At 35.9% G+C, this 24,246-nt stretch overlaps 7 protein-coding genes and 1 non-coding gene across 19 annotated transcripts; 6 read left to right on the forward strand and 2 right to left on the reverse strand.

Annotated features, from left to right (window-relative positions):
* The first annotated feature begins 122 nt into the window (after positions 1-122).
* Positions 123-1,115, forward strand: LOC107274544 (RNA-directed DNA polymerase from mobile element jockey). The gene has a single exon (XM_015753773.1). It carries the CDS (start codon positions 123-125, stop codon positions 1,113-1,115), a length of 993 nt encoding a protein of 330 aa, XP_015609259.1.
* Positions 1,116-2,475: 1,360 nt separating this feature from the next.
* On the forward strand, positions 2,476-2,549 carry Trnat-agu. Its single transcript has one exon. It is a non-coding gene; the product is annotated as a tRNA-Thr (tRNA).
* Positions 2,550-2,609: 60 nt separating this feature from the next.
* On the forward strand, positions 2,610-8,807 carry LOC107274546 (transient receptor potential cation channel subfamily V member 5). 6 transcript variants are annotated; one of them, XM_025091800.1, is made up of 17 exons: positions 2,616-2,883; positions 2,962-3,014; positions 3,387-3,550; positions 3,979-4,157; positions 4,218-4,305; positions 4,374-4,550; positions 4,628-4,817; positions 5,294-5,447; positions 5,517-5,771; positions 5,842-5,924; positions 5,987-6,523; positions 6,592-6,757; positions 6,842-7,103; positions 7,465-7,646; positions 7,916-8,032; positions 8,450-8,575; positions 8,633-8,807. In XM_025091800.1, exons 3-17 carry the CDS (start codon positions 3,460-3,462, stop codon positions 8,747-8,749), a joined length of 2,724 nt encoding a protein of 907 aa, XP_024947568.1. In that variant the 5' UTR covers positions 2,616-2,883; positions 2,962-3,014; positions 3,387-3,459; the 3' UTR covers positions 8,750-8,807. The 6 variants fall into 6 exon arrangements, 5 of the variants coding, with proteins under 5 accessions (XP_024947568.1, XP_015609265.1, XP_015609264.1 ...); XM_015753779.2 differs by having other exon boundaries at positions 2,616-3,014; positions 6,041-6,523; XM_015753778.2 differs by lacking the exons at positions 2,616-2,883; positions 2,962-3,014 and having other exon boundaries at positions 3,371-3,550.
* On the reverse strand, positions 8,773-12,447 carry LOC107274547. 4 transcript variants are annotated; one of them, XM_025091803.1, is made up of 6 exons: positions 12,312-12,447; positions 11,347-11,605; positions 11,134-11,280; positions 10,871-11,062; positions 9,786-10,805; positions 8,773-9,251 (listed from the first exon to the last, which is right to left on the reverse strand). In XM_025091803.1, the coding sequence occupies exons 2-6, from the start codon at positions 11,601-11,603 to the stop codon at positions 8,885-8,887; spliced, it is 1,983 nt and encodes a 660-aa protein (XP_024947571.1). In that variant the 5' UTR covers positions 11,604-11,605; positions 12,312-12,447; the 3' UTR covers positions 8,773-8,884. The 4 variants fall into 4 exon arrangements, with proteins under 4 accessions (XP_024947571.1, XP_024947572.1, XP_015609269.2 ...); XM_025091804.1 differs by having other exon boundaries at positions 8,774-9,251; positions 11,347-11,589; positions 12,312-12,413; XM_015753783.2 differs by lacking the exon at positions 12,312-12,447 and adding an exon at positions 11,700-11,838 and having other exon boundaries at positions 8,774-9,251.
* LOC107274550 (coiled-coil domain-containing protein 103) lies at positions 12,072-13,051 on the forward strand. The gene is made up of 3 exons (XM_015753786.2): positions 12,072-12,270; positions 12,340-12,608; positions 12,689-13,051. Exons 1-3 carry the CDS (start codon positions 12,103-12,105, stop codon positions 12,966-12,968), a joined length of 717 nt encoding a protein of 238 aa, XP_015609272.1. The 5' UTR covers positions 12,072-12,102; the 3' UTR covers positions 12,969-13,051.
* Positions 13,052-13,138: 87 nt separating this feature from the next.
* LOC107274545 (probable phospholipid-transporting ATPase IIB) lies at positions 13,139-20,246 on the forward strand. Of its 3 annotated transcripts, none has more exons than XM_015753774.2 (13): positions 13,139-13,866; positions 15,284-15,428; positions 15,538-15,810; positions 15,900-16,142; positions 16,220-16,408; positions 16,508-17,085; positions 17,220-17,636; positions 17,728-17,893; positions 17,967-18,345; positions 18,415-18,655; positions 18,723-18,889; positions 18,979-19,182; positions 19,257-20,246. In XM_015753774.2, exons 1-13 carry the CDS (start codon positions 13,697-13,699, stop codon positions 19,388-19,390), a joined length of 3,306 nt encoding a protein of 1,101 aa, XP_015609260.1. In that variant the 5' UTR covers positions 13,139-13,696; the 3' UTR covers positions 19,391-20,246. The 3 variants fall into 3 exon arrangements, with proteins under 3 accessions (XP_015609260.1, XP_015609261.1, XP_015609263.1); XM_015753775.2 differs by lacking the exon at positions 13,139-13,866 and adding an exon at positions 14,150-14,425 and having other exon boundaries at positions 19,257-20,235; XM_015753777.2 differs by lacking the exon at positions 13,139-13,866 and adding an exon at positions 14,774-14,926.
* Positions 20,247-20,385: 139 nt separating this feature from the next.
* Positions 20,386-24,112, reverse strand: LOC107274549 (probable phenylalanine--tRNA ligase, mitochondrial). 2 transcript variants are annotated; one of them, XM_025091806.1, is made up of 5 exons: positions 24,037-24,112; positions 21,977-22,098; positions 21,180-21,898; positions 20,793-21,085; positions 20,386-20,716 (listed from the first exon to the last, which is right to left on the reverse strand). In XM_025091806.1, the coding sequence occupies exons 2-5, from the start codon at positions 21,988-21,990 to the stop codon at positions 20,426-20,428; spliced, it is 1,317 nt and encodes a 438-aa protein (XP_024947574.1). In that variant the 5' UTR covers positions 21,991-22,098; positions 24,037-24,112; the 3' UTR covers positions 20,386-20,425. The 2 variants fall into 2 exon arrangements, with proteins under 2 accessions (XP_024947574.1, XP_015609271.1); XM_015753785.2 differs by lacking the exon at positions 24,037-24,112 and adding an exon at positions 22,191-22,338.
* On the forward strand, positions 22,393-23,563 carry LOC107274551 (LYR motif-containing protein 4). Its single transcript, XM_015753787.2, has 2 exons — positions 22,393-22,544; positions 22,995-23,563. Exons 1-2 carry the CDS (start codon positions 22,462-22,464, stop codon positions 23,182-23,184), a joined length of 273 nt encoding a protein of 90 aa, XP_015609273.1. The 5' UTR covers positions 22,393-22,461; the 3' UTR covers positions 23,185-23,563.
* Positions 24,113-24,246: the final 134 nt, after the last annotated feature.

Here is a 24,246-nt window from a genome sequence, read left to right on the forward strand (position 1 = left end):
TGATAGTTGGTGCGGTGTTACTGGATCAAGAGAAAGCCTTTGACTCTGTATGGATTAACGGCCTAATATTTACCATGGTGAAGAAGAACCTCCCCTTCGGACTAATATTCCTGATTATCGACATGATAATAGGAAATTTCTTCTACACTTGGGACGGGAAATTATTATCACACAATTGCTTCATCATTGAAGAAGGATTGCAACAAGGCAGAGTGCTATCACCAATCCTCTTCAATGTCTACGACAGTGACACCAACGTAGCAGCTGAGCTTGAAACTGACGGAGTCAACTCAAATTCGTTCGCTGATGACCGAATAATCTACACCGCAGACAATGACGTGGACAGAATCATCTTTAAATTGCAGGATAGAATAAACAAAATTAATAATCATTACCTCAATTGGAACCTGAAAATAAATGGCTCAAAGAGCGAAGCCATATTCTTCAGACAAGCATGCAACCATCTAAAAGTGTCCCAATATAACCGGATAAAAGCAGCAAAATTCAATGTAAAAGATCAGAACGGAATAATAATCGAGATCCCAGTCAGGAAAACTGTAAAATATTTGGGAATAACGTTTGACCACTTAATCCACCTGACCACGCACCACAAAATACAGCTTGGAAAAGCAAGAACAGCGATTAAAAGTAATTCTAGAATATTTTATAATAGCAATTTATCAGTTAAAGCTAAAATCATTTGCTACCAGCTGCTTATTCGATCTCTAATCACTTATGCTGCCCCGATGTTATGGAACATGGGCCCAACAGTAATGGAAAAATATCGGAAACTGGAGAGATCCGCGCTTAGATCATGCATCAGAAGACATAGAAAAGCGGAAACTGACTATCGAGAAAGGATCAGCAATGCCAATATATATAATATGGCCAATATAACGAGGATAGATTGCTTCTACTTGAAATTATGCCGTAATTACTATGCCGGATACCAGGACATTGGTAATCCCATAATGGACAACCTCCGATGCCCAAGTGACGAAATCTGTAAGGACAGATGTGCTACTGGTTACATATCCCCAGAAATGTTTACTTTCTGTGATAAAATTGGAGTACTACAAGACGAATTCAATCTGCCCATCAGAACAAGAGAGTAGAACAGATTTCTCCAAAGCACTGCCGAAGGTCGACATACACGACAAGCACAGACTAAACCACAAATACTGGTGGCTTAAAAAAGATGCCAAGCATATCGACGAAATCCGAAAAAGAACAACTTGGAAACAATAACTCTGGGTTGCAGGAAAAGCTCAAGATTCTTCTATAAGAGGATCAACATTTCATTACATATCATTAGATTAGGTCTGTACATATGTATATAATCACATGTAAATATTAACCCTACACCTTCCTACTCCCCATCATCTCTCATACCACACCCACTTCCAAAAGATAGAGCAGATGTATTTAATTTTCTCAGTACTTTTACATCCAAAAGATACATCAGGACGAACATACTACTGTTAAAAACCAAATATCAAAAACTTAATAAGTACAAACTATCCCGGTAAATGCTGAGATCTACCATGAGTAGCATGGCATTATTTATTTAAAAATATGGTCCGAGTTTTTTAAAGTAATTTTTATACTTGTATTACCTAGGTATCTATGTTTGAGTTCAATAAAAATTATCTTTTTCAAAAAAAAAAAAAAAAAAACCAACGAGCCACTTGTTGCTAAAAGTGATATATTTTAAAAGCATGTGTCTAATCTTACTTTTGTAAACATACAAAGTCAAACGCACGACTAACGTAAAGTATGACGAAACTATAACGGGTAAGCGAGGTCAGCATTTCATACGTAACTCGCATTCATCGTTTTAAGAATAGAGAACTGCCAGCTGTGGCAATATAGTAAACTCAGTCTGTTTACATCTATGTTAAATAACTTCGATATAAAAGCATTGAAGTAAGCGAACGAGTTTTCTCATTTAGGAATAATTATAACCGATGAGAAAAAATTCACGAAGATACCACGTGCTATTCCAGGACTGTATATACCTAAGTAAAATACTGTCGTTTAGGATGCATCGACTTTTTTTTCAGACGGTAAACACAGCCAGCCGTTCAATATAACTAGGTCAACGCACTTTTTCGTAATACGAAGCCAATGTAATGCCGGAAAAATTTAGGTCGGATTTACGTCTCGGCCTATTTTTAATTAGTTCATTAAGCTTTGCCCTCCTTCAATATAGCCGTTGACGCACGAATACAAAGGATTTTCAAGTAGCCCATGCTTTGTCTCGATATATATATATATATATGTAATACATTTATTTCAGTGTTATTTACATATCCCATACAGCTATCGCATTCCCAAATAATATCAAGGCCCCTTTTTGATGGATGGAGATAATTAGATATTTCTTTCAGCCCACGTAAACCTACACTAAATACACATAGTTGACCCGTTATGTATTAAGATCCAGAAAAATTACTGAATTTTAGCCGACGTACTGGCGCCGTGGCTTAGTTGGTTAAAGCGCCTGTCTAGTAAACAGGAGATCGAGGGTTCGAATCCCTCCGGGGCCTCATTCCGGCATTATTAAGAAAAGATATGTCGTACGAATGGTTAACTTTTGTCTTGTAATATTAAAATAACGAATAATAATAACAATGAGGATTACGTTGACTTAAGTAGGCGTTTTTTAAGAATTAGAGAACGGGCAGACTTTTTAAATTACTTGTACAATATTTTACTTGGAATTTAAACAAATATGCAAGTACTATAGCAAAATTATGAAACCACTCTACAGCTAAAATGAACTTTCCATCTTTTAGAGGTTAAAATAATTATCGAACGTAATTTTGCGGAATCACATCCCGGATAAGGTTTCACTGTGGACCAAAACAGGATATCCTTATGGTCTGTAACATCCGGCTTTTGATCTTAATTTCTTAAATAATTAACTGGAGTCCAAAATACCGTTAGAACTGATTACAGCTTCATTAATCAAGCAAAACCGCAATTAGCTAACGAGAAGCTTAATTCGCACTGTAAGTATGGTCCAATTACAAAAAAAAAAGATTAATTGAAAAAAAATATTAATATTATTGCAAATAAAAATTCTCGAATTAATATCACGTGTTGTCAATAGTCAATGATTATAATTAAGATGATCTAATACGTGTGCCACGCGCAGTCAAGTAAGAACAGATGACTTGGACTCGTATAATTTCCTTAAGGAAGTTATTAAATAATTGAAGATTCTTTATGTACAATAAAACTGTCAGAATTCATTTGATTTACATAAATTCTCTTGTATCGTAACAATATATGTCAGACGCACAATGATACTTTGTATAATCGATATAGAATCTACCATGGTAACCAGTGATGCCTATAACCTCAAATTGTATCCCTTATAGACGTTTCGGTTGAACGCGTCGGTAAGAGAAACTAGAATTTTCAAATAAAACCGTTAAGGCACTCACCTTTATTATGGGTAATACGGAAAGCAACGTAACGAGCGGCGTAAAGAAGCAAACTGACGGTTCTTCCATTCTACTTTACAAGCTGGTAGACCTGAAGGGTAAATAAAGCCACTGTATTCGAATACAGATAATCACGAGTAAACGAGCGCCCAAGTAAGATACTAGCTTTTATTTTCGAAAGGCCAAGTAAACACCCTGACTCTCGGGGGGGAGATATTCGTATACGGAAACTTGTCGATTATTATTCTATTATCTTTTGCAATGGAACACGAAGATACAGACGTACGGAAAATTGTTGAAAGTAAAAAAAATTTTTTTCTTTAAAAATCATTTTTATGTTACTCAAGCCTGGCAGTGAGTCACCATATCCATTTGGAAAGTGAAGTGCTAACACGCTGGTAACAGCCCGCCGTTACAAGTGGATGATCCAAATACTTGAAGTTATGACGCAATTCCTTGGACGCTCGATTTTATTTTAATACCACGATCGAGTGTGATCTGGCGACGTATATATATTTTTTAACAGGTGGTGGGTTACTGGTGGACATGATGAAAAGGGCTGCTCAGACGAAACAGTTTGCAGAATTGGATCACGCATTGAGGACAAAGGTCGAGCCATTTTTATACAATAAAGGAAAAGGTAAATGGATACCTATTGAGAAATTGGTTTTGTTAAGGAACAAGGAACGTCCTAGGCACAAGCTGGTAAGATTAATTAAAAATTTATTTCACATGGAAATTTATATAATTTAACAATCGTCTCAGCTGCCTGTCTTAAGAGCCATGGAAAATCCTGCCGATTACGACATCAATAAGGATATCGAGAATGAAGACGTAGACGAGACAAAAATAGGTAACGATCATTAACTCCCTTGCTCAGATTAATTAATAAGTCATTAACCCTCTTTTATATTTATACAGATAAATCCAAGTACCGGCTGGTTTGCTGGATACTTAGTGAAAGAGGGGCAGTCGGTGAAACCATTTTACACTTATGCATGTTACATGCCACGGCGATACACATTGATCTGGCAAAAAGATTGTTACGTTTTTATCCAAAGCTCATTAACGACATTTACATGAGTGACGAGTACTATGGCACGTGCTCTAATTAATATAATTAACTCGAGCAATTAATTTTATATAAATTAAGATAAAATATTCTTATCGAATAGGTGAGAACGTACTGCATATGGCTATAGTGAACGAGGAGCCAGCTATGGTCAAATTTCTCTTGGACAGTGGCGCCGACGTGCATGAACGTTGCTATGGAAATTTCATGTGTCCCGAAGATCAGAAAGCATCCAGAGCTGACAGCCTGGAACACGAATGGGTTTGCGTTTGTCCCGAAACAAATTACAAAGGGTATACCGTTGATATTGTTAAACTAGATCGTAATGGGATGTAAAGAAACGAATTTGTCTTTGACATAAGGATAGGATTGCTTAATGCTATGGGACGAATGAGCATTTTCATTGTTATTCGTATAACGAACGCCAGTCGTAGCTTCTGGGCCAAAATGTTTTATGCTCCATTAGTCGTTTTGCGATTTCGTCTTGTACATTAAGATTAGTTATCGCAGAGTTGAATATGCGCGCTGTCCAGACGTTAAAAAATTTAAGGAATGTCGATAGGATTTTATACCCGGCTCTTTTACTTATTGGGGTCCTTGACCTTTCACCTGACGAAGACTGGGAGCAACGAAAGAAAAATAACTGTGACAACTCGATGCACGTGTTTATATTGCTTGAGTGATAATGACGTGGATTGGAATTACAGTAGGATTTATCATTAGGTTATTGTCTGTCTTTATCGAATTATTTTGACTATTTTTATTATAGATACGTCTACTGGGGTGAATATCCTTTAAGTTTTGCTGCCTGCTTAGGACAGGAAGAGTGTTACAGACTTATGCTTGCCAGGGGTGCTGATCCTGATAAGCAGGATACCAATGGGAACACTGTATTGCATATGCTTGTTATTTATCAGAAGCTGGTAATTTGTTTCTTATTGATTAATAATAATTAGCGGATTTAGATGGATACATTTTTGTTTATGCTTTAGGCCACTTTGGATATGGCTTATGAAACTGGTGCCTCTTTGTCGTTGAAGAATGTTCAGCATCTGACGCCGTTGACTCTGGCTGCTAAATTGGCACATATTGAAATGTTCTTTCATATTTTGAATATAGAGCGGGAAATTTATTGGCAAATTGGCAGTATCACTTGTGCAGCTTATCCTTTGTCTCAGGTCGATACCATTGACGTGAACAGTGGAAGGATCAGTAATAATTCAGCCTTGAATTTGGTTGTCTTTGGCGTGAGTTTACCTAACGGTCAAAATAATTTACAAGACAATATCGTTATTAGCCTAGTTTAATGTTATCTAGGACAAAGACGAACACTTGGAACTAATGGATGGCGTTCTGGTAGATCTGCTGAATGCCAAGTGGAACACTTTTGTGAAATCTAGGTAAATAAACGTATATAATTCTAGGATCAAGCTGTGCTTCATTAATAACTTTGTTATTCTAGGTTCTACAGGCAGTTCTTCTTATTTTGCTTTTACTTTGTTTTATCCCTTATCAGTTTCACTCTTCGCCCTGGTCCATCCGCATCTCAAACAGCTACCACGGTGGCAAATTCCACATTATCAAAGCAGACTGCAACAACTCCAATCTCCAATACGAATGTTACGTCTACTAGTTTTCTAGACTCGTCACGCTTATCAATGGTTACAAGAAGCCTGATTGCAACTTTGACCTCGAATCTAAATTCCACCCTGAACATGACGTCCGAGTATATTGAGAGGATCGCATCTCAAATCACATCGAACATCACTTCGACTTTACAAGAAATTCTACTACAGGCCGCTCAGGACGAGGAGAGTTCTAGCACTTTGTCTACAAGCAGTATTGACATAATTTCACAAAATATTTCAATCAGCACAGAAAACGCATCTCTTGCGAGACACGTCACCGATACCATAAGTGAAACTTTGGCTGATCTAAATTTGACAGTAATCACAGTAACGACCGACACAATTGCAACCACTACCGATGACGATGATTGGTAAGTCAATATTATCATGACAAAAGCAAATTCGAATATTGTTTTGATTAAAAAAAAAATATTATTAGGTGGGACGATCTCACAGAGGAATGCAGATTGATGCATCTGACAAGCGCAACCGCAAAGATCCGCTTGACCACCGAGATAATGATGCAAATCGGCGCCATACTTTACATAGCAGCTGGATTGAGAGAAGCCCGTTTTTTGGGACTTAACATGTTCATAGAAAATCTCGTGAGAACACTTTGAATAGCCTCAATAATACGTATTATTACCTTGACACGATCATCGTTATCCAAATAAATATCTACCTTTCAGATGACTGCACCTTCCAGAGTGATGTTCTTATTCTCCTGCTGCATTCTACTGTCATTCCCATTCCTGAGATTAGCCTGCGCCGACGAAGTCGAGGATATGTTAGCCGTAGTGGTAATGTTGACCACAGCACCGTACTTCCTCTTCTTCTGCAGAGGATTCAAGACGGTTGGCCCGTTCGTTGTCATGATCTACAGAATGATCATGGGCGATCTGCTCAGATTCGTATCAATCTATCTAGTCTTTGTGATGGGCTTTTCGCAAGGTAAACAAAGAAATTATCAAAATTAATCAACATCAAGTACAGGCACAATGCAAAGCTTAGAAATCATAATAAAGGATCATTGTCCACGTCCGAGTATGCTTCGTTGGCACAACATGAGTAAAAGTAGCTGCTTCGCGCGGATGAGGTATCCGTTACAGTGTAACGCGATGCTGACATATATTTTCAATGCAACGGTAAGAAAGATCACGGAACGCAAGCAGGTACTATGCCAAGGTTAACCTAGGCACGCTTGCTGCAAACATTAAGAATAAATACAGTAATAGAATGGCGTGAAAGAATTACAATAATTCGATAGACAATACGGTTTTGTTGATAATGCTAAAGAACGATTTTTTTTCAGCTTACTATATCATTTTCTTATCATTCGACAATCCAAACACACCAGAGGGCGTCGATGACTCCGTATCTAATCCCATGCCGTCCCCTTTGGAAAGTATAATGGCGATGTTCCTCATGAGCATGACGACTTTTGGCGATTATTATGGTGCATTTGAAAGAACCGACCATGAAATGGAGGCCAAGGTAATCAGTTGCCTTGCAACTGGAAATTTACATATTTAGGTTTACGATCAAAGGCATTAGATGCCGCTTGGGGCTATTAGGTCTTTTAAAAATTTCCGGCATTGCTTCAGCTCTTTGTCGCAGACATTGAGTTTCTATTGAACGCGATAAATCAGCATGTTAGGCTGCGTTACGTAAAATGTACGAACGATTGTTGGATTTGGAAAGAAAAGATAAAATTATTCTTTTCCATAGGACTTTATGAATTCATTGGTTATTTCTTTGTTTAGTTGATGTTTGTAGTCTACATGGCTATTGTTGCTATCCTCCTTGTGAACATGCTGATCGCTATGATGGGTAATACATATCAGAAGATTGCAGAGACCAGAAATGAATGGCAGAGACAGGTATCCATGATATGATGAAAGTCTACGTACGTCGTCTAGCTTTTCTTATTTCATAAAAATTGTTCTTGACTTTCAATCGACTGTTACGTTTTCACATTCCTATTTATCGTTGTCACTGCACGGCACTCCTTTGGTGTAAATACACTATGACGGCCATTATTCCCAAGAATGAAACTACTGCACCTCATAGGCATCTGGTGCGTAGATGATTGTATCTAAAAAGTGGCACGACCTCTTTGCATAATATAGATATTATGGAAATAGAATAATAACATGTTTTTAAAGGCTGGGAAATCGATTAATTTTTTAAAAATAATTATATGTTGCCTATCTTCATAGTAAATTTTTTTAAGGTTAGGAAGTACTTCCACTTGTATAAATCTAATGGAGTTTTACTTATTTATCATTATTATACAGTGGGCTAGAATTGTACTGGTAGTCGAAAGAGGCGTGAGTCCTGCTGAGAGACTGAAAAAATTAATGGATTATTCTCAACCGATGTCCGACGGCAGACGAGCACTTGTTCTTCGTTTGAATCAATCGGTAAGACGATTTTGGAATGATCATTATGACAGATGTATAAGGTGCTTTGGTTTTTAGGAGGAGGATAAGGAGGAAATGAAAGAAATTTTAGAGATGAAGAGGACGCATGATAGATTTGTCAAGAAGCTTCAAGCTAAGTTGTTGCAGGAGAAACATGCTACACCGGTACCGTGAATGAGGAATGATTTATAAATGTGAACAATAAAAATCAGGATTCTTCCAGTATAATTAACTTTATAGACAAATTTTTATCTGACACGTGTACAAGAATTTACAAGCTTACGTATAATTTTGTTATTTTAAATTTAATTAATACTTTATCCGACTGGACGTTTCAGGCGATTCTGAAATGACGTACAAGAGCCTACTGTTGGTATCAGTAATATCAGTTACTAAGGAATTTCTATGAAGTTTTTTGGAACACCCTGTACTTAAAGCACGACGTCCATACGAAGAATTCACAGGATTTACAGGCATACGTCCATTGATATACTTCAATCCTTTATCAAAATGTTGTTCTCTGTTGTTAGCTAGTGTTGCATCAGCAGGATTTTTGAGTTTTGAAAAATTACAAGAATTCTTAGCCTTGACTCGCTCCAAAACATGAATCCAAGGATCATTTTGATTTCTTGGGAATTGATCAACTCCTTTCACAGTGCATACTGGCAGTACGTATCTGAAAATCATCAAAACACACAAGAGATAGCGTCAGTAGCAGCTGTAGTAAAAGTGATGTATTTATATGGCAAACGAAACGAAAAATGACGTCATCGCAAGTACAGAATTTCATTAGGGATTGTTCAATGGTTGATGATGTAAGTTAACGCAAAAGGAAAAGCTCGAACCGATTCCAAACACATGTGATTTGTATACGACTGGTGCGTGATTACGTTCAATGAAACAACATATAAAATAGGACGATGCTGGAATATTAAAAAATGCAATAAACGAACCGGGCTACATTTGCATAGCAGAAAAGCGAGTCGGACAAGTACTGAGTGAGTGACAGTCAGTTTCGTATCTAAGACGTCTAATGTGAATTTCAAAGCACGTGCGCGCGCACGTTTTCAAAATACAAAGTAAAATGGATCCTTTGTTTAAAAATTATTCCCGTTAAAACTGTATATAAATTTGGTAATACAATTTTATTAGGGATTAACGCGTGGTATACTATTTAATTGGATTTTTTAATTGAATTTAATTGAATTACCTAGGATTTGATTTCTCTTGGCGATTACAGATGGGACATTTTTTATTAAATGGTTTCGGATCCCATTTCGATGATTGATCGTTAGGTTTATTAATATCGGCAGGATTTTTTGTTTCTGGCAAATTTTTCAGTTTATTCTGAATTGAGGGTATTCTCAATTCAGGAGCTAGGTCACTTGTGTCGGTAGATATATTTTTCGTTGAAATCTTATTTGTGGAAGCGACTATGCCTATACTGCGAAACGTGGGTATTATTTGATTTCCTACTTGAACTCCTTGATCCAAGTTGAAGGTATTTTGGAGTTTGTTTTTTATGGGTTGTATGGTTTTTTTCTCAGGAATTACTGTGTCGCTGCTTATCTCGGAATTCGTAATTTGACCATTTTTAAAATACGATAGGCACATTGGCTTCTGGAAATGTATTCCCATTACATTCAGATCTTCTAAGCTTGAAATATATGTTTTTGATATAGTGTAGAGGGTTAGACACTTTTTTGGTGAGTAACAGGATTCAGAAATTGGTTCCTTGTCTATTAGTGATACGCTGCACGCAGTATCCTTCAATTCGAATTGAATTGCAGAAAATGATTTTTCCAAATGAAACACTTGCGGAAGCAGATTTTGACTAGGTACAATTTTCAATTTGCCATCTATTAAGGAAATCGAATAACTGCTTTTCAAGCTCTTTGAATCCTCGATGAATTTTGACTTTTTTATCTTGGCCTTTGTTAATTTTTTTCGCAAATTCTTTTTTCTACTTCTAACTTTCCTGTCCCCTCTCTTAAACACTGTCTCCACCACCTTATCAGCTCTTTCTACATGCGTTGTTCCAGGATCAACAGTTTTAAAATTCAACATCCTCTTTGCTTTCTCCATTAAAGAATTCTTATATGATTTAAATTGAGATGCATATTGGTAGCTATTTTTATCAGCAGTCTCCACTGGATTCTTTTTAATAAAACTTCTCTCATCCGTCTTTTTCAAAGATTCCGATACTCTTCGCAGAATACTTTCATCTGAACTAAGAATAGTGATGTTTTATCCCCTTTTTAAAAAATAACAAAATCGACGTCAAAGAGCATTTACCTGAAGCACCAGTTTTCAGCACAGTGAGAATTTTTCCGCTGACTGGGTAAAGCAGTAAATGAAACTACATCCAAATAATTTTTTTCAAAATCCATTTGAGATTTTTCAAAAACAGGTCCCTGATCCAAATTCTCAGGCGTCACGTTGGCCGAACCTTCATTAATTGACGTCTCCTTGAAGCTATTTATCAACCTGATAATTAGGTGAGAAATTAATTCCTGTAAAAAATGCAGTTTCATTACATATGCGTATCACGAACCAACCGTAACATGTGTTCAGTCCACGGGTTGGAATCTACAATTTCACTTGTTGAAATTGGATCGGGTGAATCCGTAAAACGTAAGATGTCACGTTGTGGGGTTTGCAAAGAAGTCGCGGAAATTCTAGTCCCGGATGCAGCTAGAGACAATCTTAACGGTGTGTATTAACAATTACAAGAGTTTATCAAGTATTTTAGTTAAATTATAATTAAAAACCTTGAATTGGTAGTCGACGAGTAGGTGCAGCGTGTTTTCAATGGCATTAAAGTTTCCAAGAGATCATCAGCATTTGATGTGAAAAACGACGAAGGAAATGACTTTCTGTTTCTTTGTAAATCAGCGCGCAAATTTCTTCTTCTCCTTTGTGGCTTCCTAGCCCAAATTTGAGTTACGCTTGGTACATCCGTACATGGAACCTTTCTTTTTCGAATTTCCTCCGAATTGTAAAGATAATTTTGTCTGGGAATAATCATTGCTTAAAACGATAAAAAAATTCCAATAATCCCATTACTGGATATTATTATATTTTAAATAAATTCTTCATTCACGAGCTTTTTTCAATAACTTACAGGATCGACGACTCGATCCACTTTTGACCTTCATAATTCGACCAATATTTATTAATTTTAATTCTGACTATTTTTATTTATAAAATCAAGCAATATTATTATATTAATTCATCGCTGCATAACCAAATTTAACACCACGAAATTATGTCGAATAGAAACAGCGAAATTTCGAGATTTCAGTGTCTCGTTGAACTAGCATAGTACTTCCCATATAAATATTTGCATAAAGGGTGTTCCAATTTACATGGTTAGAGAGAAAATTTACTGCCTTTGCTTTTCCACCGCAATCGATCTGATAAACAACTCAGCGTCGTCACGGACAACGAACGATAGTGTGGAAACTGTGAAGGCTTATCTTTACCACAAACAGTAAAATCCTTAGAGAATCATAGACAGAAAAATAATGTATTGTGACACCGTGCATATATTAAATCAACCAATCGACTGTAAAAGTCTAGAAAATGAGCTTTACGAAGCCATAAAAGCTGACGAGCTGTACAAACTACAAAATGACGCAAAAATTAGAGCAATCGAACAACGCGTACCGAATTATGACAATTTCAAAGAAATGGTAAGAATAGCAATTAAATTTGTACAATTAATGATACTTACACGACAAGAATTATTATTACACCTTTAGGTTAATGGAGCACATTTAAAACCCCTTGAACGTACTGATATGAAACCAAGAATTGGAACCATGTGGAATTCTATGAGCGCCGCTGATACAGAAATTAATAACCTGCCGTCATTTCGTCCATCGTCGCAGCTGCATACGTTGAGTTCGATGATGAATGATCTTGAGGAATTCGAGCCTGAAATAATTCCTGAAACTAACGAGAAGTTTCTCAAAACTTGGAGAAAGCTGCCAGATATTCGATCAAAATACATGTATCTTCTTACTACAAGGTAAGCGTGAGATGACATAATATTGTGTCCTTTTAAAAATGGTAAGCACCGCTACTTTTTATCTCCACGATCTTTAACAGACATGTCCTTCGCGACAAGATCTTCCGTACAGAAATTCCTGTGGGAATTCTTGGTGAATTCATGGAAACATTCGTCGAGATCATATCCAAAGAAACTATGAATATAATTCTGGAAATTCTAACAATATTAAGCGAATGCGGTAGATTCAAATTAAGCACGACGTTCATGTCAAACGAAGAGAGAAAAACATGCCGAAAATTATTTGGAAAATTACTAGAATTCAAAGATATCGAAATTAACATTAGTTTAATTGATTTAAAATCAAAGTATTTAAATTAAATCAACTACGTGCGTGCTCAGAGTTATATTAATAAATATTTTATATGATCTACAATATTAAATTGCACAATATTATACATAAGAGTATAAAAAAACAAGAACTGAAATTACCAAATTTAAAATTGTCACTCTCAGTGCATGCGTATGTCACGAGCTACCACGTGACTCACGTATTCAATATGGCCGCCCACGGCGTCTGCTGTTTACCCAGTAACGTGATACTCGTCATAAAGTCCAGTATCAAAATTCTTTGTTGACACTGTCCATTTACTGTACAAAAATCGTAGAACCCCATCATTAAAAGACATTAGTTTAATCATCATCAGTATTACAAGACGTCAGACATAAGACAATATAGTACGGGTGCGTATAAGGTATGGCGCGCGAGTGTGTATATATGTTTGATCAAGAATCGTAAATAAATAATACTTAACTACAAAACGAATAAAGAGACACGCATATTTACGTAAGATACTCTATCGTGAATCGTTCAAAAATCCAGAACAGCACTGAGATGAGACGCTTGGAAAAGTACATCAGCCAGTATGAATAATTATGTGCGATACCAGACGTCTGTCAATGCTAACGTCATTAGGAAATGTAATAATAACAAGATATTTCTTGACACTTAAAGACAATAAACGTGAGAGTTTCTGAAATATAAATTACACGACGTTCCATGTCGTATAATTTCAAGTTTCGTGTGTAGCTAGTTAATACTCGTCGCAATGAGGTTAGATGAGATGCCATTGCGACTGAGCTCGGACGAGCGGGATTTTGAAATGGATGAGGAGACGGATTATCTTCTGCAACCATCGGAAGATAGTATAAGACTGTTAACGTCAAGGAGCCGTCGAGTCAGGAATTGTTCCAAGATTCTAAAGAATGTTTTCTGCGGGTAAGTAAGTTTGGAGGTTAATCTGTAACAAATTGTTTCGTGATAACGTTACCGTAAAATATTTGAAATTTAATGATTCTGAACAGTTGATCCTATATGAAAGAACGGTAACAATATTCATTTAATAAGCATGAAGTAAAAGACTATTCGTATAATGCGCGCTAATTAGAATAAAATTCCCCGGGGAGCTACCATTTTTTCCCTAGATTTAACGATCCGATTGGTTATTGATATGGCTTGCTACTGAAGGTAATTAGTTCGTTGTCTAGTTGGCGCTAGTATCGAATTTGAGTTTGCGCAATATGGCGCAGTTTCCATCTCGCGTATATTTGTGTTTGGTGTACCGTATGATATCATATTAAAGAGAAACGGTGTTTACGATATAGTCTACGGAAACGTCGAGATTTTAACCGCAGTGAGAAATCAAAAGCGATCCTTTCTTCGTACGAATTCCAATGCCCGAGAAAGAATAAATGGAGACGCAAAGTAACATGATAAGGCTGTCAAAGGAGGATATTCCGCTGATATCAAAACCAGGAAATGACAGCCCATGGACAAGGTGATAACTGGGCTGTTGACTCAACTTTGCGAATGAATTTCCTTTTTAACGATTCGTTTCTACCACTACTACTACTACTACTACTATGCAAAAAAACGCTGCGTTTACCTACCTATACTAGATCCAATAGACGGAAGAACCGTAGGCGTAGTGTCCCAAGTTCGCCGTTGAATTATTTTTTTTTTACTTGTAATAGATTGTCTTATAAATGTTGTTTTTTGTTTATTTGTATCAACCTTGTCAGATTGCTATTTTTGTAACGGTCTCTCGCTTTCCTATATACGTAAATAAAGTTCTTGATTATTTTCATAAGCATCATATGGCTCTTAGTAACTTCCAGGATTTGGTGTAAACAGTTGCAATTTTTGTCTTTAGATATTTTTTAATTTAATTCCATTATTACCTTCTTTTCTTTATTTTGATGTGAAGAATATCATTGCAAAGTGGTTAATCAAAATTGTACGTCATGGAGAAAAAGCATATTAATTATTATTTTCATAGGTACAGATACTTTGCTTGTATACCAACTAGTTTATGATGTTCTTATGGTTCTTGTGGGCATAAAGCAAACATTGATATCATAGTGAAAATAATTATGATGATTTAGATAAAATTTCTTGTCATATGTGATATATTGAATGTGTTTAAACACGTGACAATGCATAAATTATCGTAATGAACATTACCTGCTGTGTTTGTGAAGCAAGTTTTATAGTTTAGTCATTGTTACCATCGCAATGTTAACATGTGTCTATATCTTGTCACAAGCCTCTCAAGTCTCATCTGTTATAAGAAAAAAGTATTTATTCCATACCGTATTAAACCTTACTAATACAGATTAAATATTTTTGTTTACAGATGTTGCACATGGATGTGGAGCAGATGTTGTAGAGAAAGGGAGCTTCGTGCACGTACCATTCACATTGGTCAACACATGCATGAAAAATTTCCTACAAATGTTATTCGAAACCAAAAATATAACATCATCACTTTCCTTCCAATGGTAAGTAATTTATTTATCTATTTCTCTCTTACCAGATTAATGCTGTTGAAAAGTTAAATGATTTAATATAAAATAAATATGTTTCTGGTTGGCATTTCCCTTTCTTTAGGTCCTCTTTCAACAGTTCAAATTCTTCTTGAATTTGTACTTTTTAATTATGGCCATATCGCAGTTTATACCAGATATTAGAATAGGATACTTGTACACATACTGGGGACCACTGTGCTTTGTTTTAACCATAACAATTTGTCGCGAAGCGGTGGACGACTTCAGACGTTACAAAAGAGATAAAGAAGTCAATGCACAAAAATATTACAGACTTGTAAAAGGTCTTGACACTCCAGAATTGGTCCCCAGTTCGAAATTACGCGTCGGTGACTTGGTATGTGTATGGATAAAATAATGTAATAATTAATTTACTGTTAGCATAAGAGAATATAATGCCACAATATTAACGACATTCATTACCAGGTAGTAGTAGAGAAAGGTCAAAGAGTGCCAGCTGATTTGGTCCTGCTGCGTACTACGGAAAAATCCGGTGCGTGTTTTGTAAGAACAGATCAGCTGGATGGTGAAACAGATTGGAAATTACGCTTGGCTGTACCAGCTACACAAAAATTAGAATCCGATGCACAACTGTTTGACATTAAGGCGAGTCTCTATGTGGAAAAACCTCAAAAGGACATCCATAGCTTCATTGGAACATTTACCAGGGTATTTAATCATTTAAAAATTAATTTAATTCATATAATTTTAAATGATTATACTCTTATCTCATTGATACACTATAGTATGATGGATACAGCAGCGAAGAGAGTCTTGGAGTAGATAATACATTATGGGCAAACACCGCAGTAGCTTCAGGCTCTGCGTTAGGGGTTGTTGTATACACTGGTCAAGAAACTAGATCATTAATGAATCATTCAGCACCAAGATCGAAAGTCGGTTTATTAGATCAGGAGATCAATCAATTGACAAAAGTATGTAAAAATAATCCTATCTTTTATACAGAGGCTACGTTTACTTTATCAAAAGCTTGAGATACAATTCCACACATAATTTTGTATTTAATTTTACAGGTTTTATTTTGTGCAGTAATTGGACTTGCCTTGGTTATGATGTGCTTGAAAGGATTTAATGGTCCCTGGTATCGCTATATGTTCCGCTTCGTTTTGCTGTTTTCCTACATCATACCAATTAGTTTGCGTGTCAATCTGGACATGGGGAAAACGTTTTATGCTTGGTGTATACAGAGAGATAAAGAAATTGCTGGTACAGTAGTGAGAACCACAACCATCCCCGAGGAACTTGGTAGAATATCATATTTGCTGAGTGACAAAACCGGCACGCTTACGCAGAACAAAATGGTTTTTAAAAAGTTGCACCTGGGTACAGTATCCTTTGGACAGGAAACCTTTGACGAGATTACATCCGTCTTGAAATTGTACTACTCCACAACGGATTCGGATACCTCGCCGGAAAAACCGTCTGTAGGTACTCTCGGTAAAGTAAGACGATCTGAAAGTACCAGAATCTACGAAGCGGTACACGCATTAGCATTGTGTCACAACGTCACTCCTGTGTATGATGAATTAAATGGATCGAATAATTCGGACTCAGTAAGCGTTGAGACTGGCGATACTGGATCTATACAAAGGTATTAGAATAAATCATTTTTTAAATAAATATTTTAATTAATTAACGTTTAATAGTTTTAGACTTAATAACGTAAATAGATTAGCATGACGGCCAGTCGAATGTAGGAAGTAAAATATAAAATTCTTGTTCTAGTCAAACAGAAGCTGATCAACATTATTATCCTCCGGAACAAAAGAGAAATTATCAGGCATCGAGTCCTGACGAAGTGGCTCTTGTTAAATGGACGGAAGAAGTTGGATTGGCTCTTGTGAAACGTGATTTAATCTCAATGCAACTTAAAGCACTTAATGGAAAGATACTAAATTACACGATCTTGCAAATATTTCCTTTTACATCGGAAACTAAGCGTATGGGAGTAATTGTTAAGGAAGAGTCTAGTTCCGAAATTGTCTTTTATCTGAAAGGAGCGGATGTTGTAATGGCCGGCATTGTACAGTACAACGATTGGCTGGAGGAAGAGTGTGGAAATATGGCAAGAGAAGGTCTTAGGACTCTGGTTGTAGCCAAAAAGAGTTTAACCGAAGAACAGTATCTTGATTTTGAAGCAAGGTAAGAAAATACCACACTTAATAAATAAATAATCCTCCATCGTATGATTCACTAGTCCAATATCAAAAGTTTAATTGAAATATAATTACAGATATAATGCAGCTAGAATGTGCGTGAGTGATCGCGTATCTAGAGTAGCTGCGGTAGTAGAGAGTTTAGAAAGAGAAATGGAATTGTTATGTGTTACTGGTGTGGAGGATAGATTGCAAGACAGAGTGAGACCGACCTTAGAATTATTAAGAAATGCTGGAATCAAGGTAAACCAAAATTTCATTAAGTCTTTATCTCAGTAGTAGTCATTTTGTATTTGTATAATTAAAATATCTCTAGATTTGGATGCTAACGGGTGACAAACTTGAAACGGCAACGTGCATAGCCAAGTCTTCTCGGCTGGTATCCAGGACCCAAGGTCTCCACGTTTTCAAGTCTGTAATAACGCGAACAGACGCTCATTTAGAATTGAACACCTTTCGCAAGAAGCAAGATTGCGCTTTGGTGATAAGCGGCGATTCACTTGAAGTTTGCTTACAGTATTATGAGAATGAATTTTTGGAGCTTGCTTGCGGTTCACCTGCCGTTGTCTGTTGTCGTTGTTCGCCAACGCAAAAAGCTGAAGTTGTTAGTCTCATCCAAACGCACACTGGTAAAAGAACAGCTGCCGTCGGAGACGGTGGAAATGACGTCTCCATGATCCAAGCAGCTGACGCTGGTAGATACTCTTTATTAGTTAATTTATAAATGATCAAAACACTTAATTGATTCGCATAAATCTTCTCAGGCATAGGATTGGAAGGTCTCGAAGGGAAACAGGCGTCCTTGGCGGCGGACTTTTCAATTCCACATTTTAGTCATCTTGCTAACTTGCTACTTGTACATGGAAGGCGAAGTTACAAACGATCTGCTGCATTAAGTCAATTTGTCATTCATCGTGGTTTAATTATCTCCACGATGCAGGCTGTTTTTTCTGCGGTTTTTTATCTCTCATCCGTAGCACTGTATCAAGGATTCCTGATGGTTGGGTAAGTGGGAATTAAACGGAGATCATCTCAAATAATTATTAATACTCATTGACTCTTATTCTTCTAGGTACGCCACGATATACACGATGTTCCCAGTTTTCTCACTAGTCTTAGACAAGGATGTATCGGGAAAGATTGCATTGACTTATCCAGAACTGTATAAGGAGCTTAGCAAAGGTCGATCTCTATCGTATAAAACATTTTTCATGTGGGTTTTGATAAGCATTTACCAAGGTAAACTATGCTATATAATCTCATGGACTTGAAGCAGGAGGAAAGACGTTCTTTGATTATGTACATAATTTATTGAAATTAATTGACAGGCGGTGTGATAATGTATGGTGCTCTCATAATGTTCGAGGATGAATTTATTCACATAGTTGCCATCAGCTTTTCGGCATTGGTTTTAACAGAATTAATAATGGTCGCTTTAACCATACGAACATGGCATCACATAATGGTTCTTGCAGAAGTTTTATCGCTTGCTTTGTATCTGTTATCCTTGGTGGTTCTCAAAGATTACTTCGGTAAGTACACTAGTAATTTTAAAAAAACCTGTAGTCATATAGATTTAAATGAGTTTCATATTTCTACTTAACAGATGCGGAATTCATACAAACCACCGATTTTCTCTGGAAAGTTCTGGTGATTACATTAGTCTCGTGCTTGCCTCTTTATATTCTGAAATTCCTACGAAAGAAATTTTCACCACCGAGCTACACGAAATTGACATAAGAACTTGTCACGAGCATTTATTGTTAGTATCATTAGTGGCAGCACTTTTTTCTTTTCATTTTTCTCATAAAAAGTGGTAATCAAAGATCCGCTTAGTTAGCCGGATACGGAATTGTTGCAAAGATCATGTTTATAAATGTTAAGCAAGTGATTTGAAAGATGGAAAACTTGCGATGAGGCTATTCATTCTAAACTAATGTTCAGTTTATGTGAGAATATCGAGATTATTGTACGTCATTCCGTTATGTTGAACCAATTAGAATGACGTATGGACAGCTTTTTTCTGGAAGCGCCATATAGCATCTAGGAGGAACTCCTCTGTTATTTTGATATCCCCTTTCAATTTTAGAGTATAACCCAGCTTCTCGGTTATATTGAAGCATGACGTTGATAAGAAAAATAAAATTACATACAAAAAGAGAGAGTAGATGAACAAATTTCTGTGAGTGATTGTGATAATGATAAAAGTATAGACGAATTTTCTTTTTTAATTTTCCAAAAGATACTCTTAATCCTTTTATTTGAAAATCAGTTGGGCTTTATTCCTTTAATAACCATAGAATCTTAAAGTTATGCTAGATCAAACATTTTGGGCTTTTTTTAAACGCATTTGAAGAATCCATGCTGACGCAATTATTAAAACGTTTATACACTTGTGTTTATTGCATAAACATATATGGATATTTATGTATGTATTATGTGATAAGAGTCTCCAGAATCTTTATTACTCGAAATATTAGCCATGCTGCCAATAGAGAGCAACGTTAACTAATGATTGAATATTAGTCGCTGTATCATACGTTTTAAATTAATTTATGTACCAATAAAATAATATATTCACTCTATTTCCTTTTAATGGCGAATATTAGAAAAGATTGCTGTTTTCTTATCCAATAGCATTTTGCCATTGATTTTAACTGAGTTATTGTTCTTGGACGGAAGATAGAGGTAAGAATATTTGAGAACAAGTAATTTAAACATAGATCATCACCACATAGCATAAACGTATAATAAATCATTTTTTTATTATGCATATTATCTAATAACAACATTTAAATTTTGTGTTGCAATGTCTGCAATTTTTTCATGGATATTGTTTACTTCCTTTTGTGTTAATGTACGCTCCATGTGTCGGTATACGATTCTGTAACAATGTGAGACTTTCTTAGTTTTTGGATGGACAAATTGATCTATTAACGTGATTTGTTCCACTGTGTCACCACCTATTTCACGAACTAGATCATAAAAATCCGTTGGCGTGAAGTTTGTGTGTTGTGGAATCCAGAAACTCATATCGTTGCAACACTGAGGATATATGCTGACAGGCTAAAAAAATTAAATTGATTTATTTAAAGAACTTCAGAGTACAGTAGTGTGCTAAAGATTAAAAGTGAAAAATTACCTTGTAAATAATTGGCGTATCTGGATCATTCACTTCAAATTGTTTCAAGAATCCGGAATCTGTACTCCAAAATAATCTTATGTCAGGGATATTATATAAGCACATAGCCAAACGTTCGAGACCAAGACCAAAGGCCCATCCGATGCGATCACTGGCACCAGATTTCTGAAGGATTTCTTGACGCATGATGCCACAGCCCAAAACTTCCACCCACTTGTCATTGTAAAATACTTCCAGCTCCCAGGAAGGATGAGTGAATGGAAAGTATTGATCGACCCACTGATATTTAATTTCTGTAATGATTAATATAGAATATGGATATTTATATCAATATTCTTAGAATGTAAAATATTCAAAAATATTCATGTATGATGATAGTCATATGACCTTTTCCAAAAATGGCTTTTACAAGTCCAATCAGAACAGTCTTTAACTCGTGTTCCATTATTTTTACAGCCTCTAACGAATGGCAACCTTGCTTCTCTGAGCTTTCATGACCTCTGTGTTCAAATAATTTTAAATCATTAGAATTCTTGACATTTTGAAAGACTTCCTCGGAAGTACACAATCTAACTGCATCTGCTTGATGAAAAATGGGATAATGAGTGGCATCTATCTCGTCTCGGCGATAAACATCACCAATAACCAGAAAATTATTTAAGCCCATTGATATAAGTTCTGATTGATGGGCAGTTGTATGTGCACGCAATAATATATCCTGATTCACATAGTAACAGTCACTCTTGTTGCGGCTAACATGATCTTTTGGTATCATCAATGAATCAAAGTTTTGAGTAACTGTGACAATTGGACTAATATTATCATGCACACTGAATATAGGATTGCCAATTCTGTTAACAAAGGATTTATAGAAGTAATTAACAATTCTCTGTCGTACATGCGACAGAGGATGGTACTGCATGGTATGTAAATTCTTCCCTAATGCCGAGACAATTTTTGGAGTCAAGTTTGTCCAGTCATCGGTTGGATACTTTTGACCTAAGAGTTCAATATCCACTGGAAACTTATTAATTTTAGGAGCAGTGGACAATGTTCGTATTACTGTGAATCTTTTGCAGTGTTGTGCAAAAATAACCATGTTGAACCTAATACAAAGTGACACCTATTATTTATATCTGTATGACAGTGGCAAACAAAATATTAGAAAACGCTGTAATACTTACCACGGCAAAGTCATTCTGTTTTTATACACCTGATAGATAACTGAAGATCTTGTAACTGATTGATTATACTTTAATTATTAAAATTGTCCATTGGCAAACACTAATAGTGTGTGTAAATCAGCCTGTAAAAATAACATACATTTTTACAACACAGTATAAACGCTAACTTACTTTTCAATAATAATATCACATATTTATTGTAATACAGTTTTACCTTTAAAATGACATGACAACCAGAGGTATTATATTTACAAATAATGAAAAGTGGGGTTATGCAATGAAACCGTCCATTTTATTGCCGGCTCTTGTTGGAAAATTAAACACAAAATTTGGTTTGCTCAGTAATGTACTCTTTAGAAATGGTACGGTACTAAAGGTTCCTTTGTTAGTTTATTAAAATTCCGCTAGGTGAGTTAAGACGATAGCATCTGATAACTCTTTTATTCGTCTTTCCCTATCATTCTATTTTGTATTCATAGCAGATCATGGCGTGCACACGAGAGACAATTCTAAGCCTTTACCGGAATTTAATTCGTGAAAGCAAGAAATGGAGTGCTTATAATTACAGGCAAGCATAATGCATCCGATGAATATTCAAGAACAATTAGAACATTTCATGATTGCATGTCATACAGTACATTTTGTGTAATAACTGCAGTAAATTGACTAGACTTTGATTCAGTAAATGTATATTAGAATGATGAAAGAATTACAAAATTTGTAATTACTCTAATTTGTTACTTCTTTTCTGTATGGTCAGTCAAGAGTAAGATATATCCTTGCACTATATATTCCGTTTAATCTGAAAATCTGTTTCTTTCATGTAACAGGTTAATTGTAGTTTCTTTTTCCATAAGAAACAGTAATAAATATTATAAAAACTATAACATTGCAGTTCAGGTTTAAAGTGTTGTCAGTGAGGTGTATGTTTCATTCACATACGTTTAACTCAAGCAATGAAGATTATTAACAAAATGTTAATTATGGCATAATATAATTTTTTTGTTTCTTTTTGTAGAATGTATGCACTGCGAAAAATACGACATGAATTTCAACAAAATAAGCTGCTAACAGATCCAACCAAAATTGAAGAATGTTATCGACAAGGGCATGAAGCTTTAGAAATGATAATAAGACAAGTAACCATAGGAAATCTCTATGGCACTGGGCCACTGGTCATTGAAAAACAAAAAACAAATGTACAATAACATTGACCCTATACATTTATTAATGCAAGTAACGATCCTGAAGGAATTATTAGTAACAGATAAAAATGGCTGATCTAGTAAGAATTATGATTCCTATTTAAAATATTTGTAGTAATATTGCAATGCACCATAAATTAAAATGATTGGAAGACAAAAGCTTCTTCATAAGTTATCTTAATGATGCAGCAATATATGGATGAAAATAAAGCACATTATAAATTTTGGAATACACTTAAATTTTAATTTGTGAATTATTATATTTGCCATGTCATTTGTGCATTGTATAGATGTATAAATCTCATATTACAAATTTTGTACATTTATAGGATAATCAGCATTTGTAAATAAATATTAAATATTGATATTATTTTCCTGAAAATTTATGGTCTAAGCTTTTTCGATAGTTCTCGAGGTGTTATATGGTTCCTGATAGGATTCAAGAATAGTTCTGCTACGCATCATCGGTAAATATCTGTTGAAGATACCGATGGCATCAAACGCTTCAATGCAGGCAGGCAGGCATGAGGTACTCGCTTTCAGTATTGTTTTCAGACGTGTTCCAACCAGTTCGGGGATAGTCCTATTTAGGTCTCAATGTTGGAACCTTAGTTCCGCTCGGAACTATTGTTTAAACAATGCTGGAAACTTGCACCGCTGCACTCCTCAGCGCAGGGTGGCATGAGGTGCTGGTTTTTGTCATAATAAATCTTATCGAGCTTACACTGTGCGCTCGAAATTCAGATTGCAAAGAAAAAAATATTTAGGCAATATCTGATGAGCGGCCTCATTCGAAATTTTGCTTTGATGAAATCGATGGACGCGATCATCACAAAATCCTACTTCCGGACTCACCCCTAGGACTTGGCGCCATGCTTTTGGTATCATCTAAAACTAGAGAAGAGTAGGGAGATGCACACGCAACGGTTTTAGGCTATACGAAAATCATGGCGCTAAATCGCAGCGGCGAGTCTGGAAGTAGGAATTTGTGAATATCATCTCCGTCGACAATGCGTATCCCGTCGTAGCCGAGCTAAATGTAAACACAAATGCGTAGCTTGACGG

Source organism: Cephus cinctus, unplaced genomic scaffold, assembly GCF_000341935.2.
Source record: "Cephus cinctus unplaced genomic scaffold, Ccin1 Ccin1_scaffold3299, whole genome shotgun sequence".
In the NCBI taxonomy this organism is placed as follows: Eukaryota; Metazoa; Arthropoda; class Insecta; order Hymenoptera; family Cephidae; genus Cephus; species Cephus cinctus.

Bases quoted from the DNA above. Each gene is read 5' to 3' on its own strand.
- LOC107274544 (XM_015753773.1), top strand. From the start codon at position 123: ATGATAATAGGAAATTTCTTCTACACTTGGGACGGGAAATTATTATCA.
- LOC107274546 (XM_025091800.1), top strand. From the start codon at position 3,460: ATGGGTAATACGGAAAGCAACGTAACGAGCGGCGTAAAGAAGCAAACT. The intron at 5,925-5,986 runs GTAAATAAACGT...TTGTTATTCTAG, and splicing joins AACACTTTTGTGAAATCTAG to GTTCTACAGGCAGTTCTTCT. The intron at 7,647-7,915 runs GTAATCAGTTGC...TTCTTTGTTTAG, and splicing joins ACCATGAAATGGAGGCCAAG to TTGATGTTTGTAGTCTACAT.
- LOC107274547 (XM_015753783.2), bottom strand. From the start codon at position 11,733: ATGAAGGTCAAAAGTGGATCGAGTCGTCGATCCT. The intron at 11,281-11,346 runs GTTTTTAATTAT...CACACCGTTAAG, and splicing joins TCGTCGACTACCAATTCAAG to ATTGTCTCTAGCTGCATCCG. The intron at 10,806-10,870 runs GTAAATGCTCTT...CACTATTCTTAG, and splicing joins GCTGAAAACTGGTGCTTCAG to TTCAGATGAAAGTATTCTGC.
- LOC107274550 (XM_015753786.2), top strand. From the start codon at position 12,103: ATGTATTGTGACACCGTGCATATATTAAATCAACCAATCGACTGTAAA. The intron at 12,271-12,339 runs GTAAGAATAGCA...TTACACCTTTAG, and splicing joins ATGACAATTTCAAAGAAATG to GTTAATGGAGCACATTTAAA. The intron at 12,609-12,688 runs GTAAGCGTGAGA...GATCTTTAACAG, and splicing joins ATGTATCTTCTTACTACAAG to ACATGTCCTTCGCGACAAGA.
- LOC107274545 (XM_015753774.2), top strand. From the start codon at position 13,697: ATGAGGTTAGATGAGATGCCATTGCGACTGAGCTCGGACGAGCGGGAT. The intron at 15,811-15,899 runs GTATGTGTATGG...ATTCATTACCAG, and splicing joins AATTACGCGTCGGTGACTTG to GTAGTAGTAGAGAAAGGTCA. The intron at 16,143-16,219 runs GTATTTAATCAT...GATACACTATAG, and splicing joins TCATTGGAACATTTACCAGG to TATGATGGATACAGCAGCGA.
- LOC107274549 (XM_025091806.1), bottom strand. The intron at 21,086-21,179 runs GTCATATGACTA...TAATCATTACAG, and splicing joins AAAAGCCATTTTTGGAAAAG to AAATTAAATATCAGTGGGTC. The intron at 20,717-20,792 runs GTAATTTTTCAC...TAATTTTTTTAG, and splicing joins ATACGCCAATTATTTACAAG to CCTGTCAGCATATATCCTCA.
- LOC107274551 (XM_015753787.2), top strand. From the start codon at position 22,462: ATGGCGTGCACACGAGAGACAATTCTAAGCCTTTACCGGAATTTAATT. The intron at 22,545-22,994 runs GCAAGCATAATG...TTCTTTTTGTAG, and splicing joins TGGAGTGCTTATAATTACAG to AATGTATGCACTGCGAAAAA.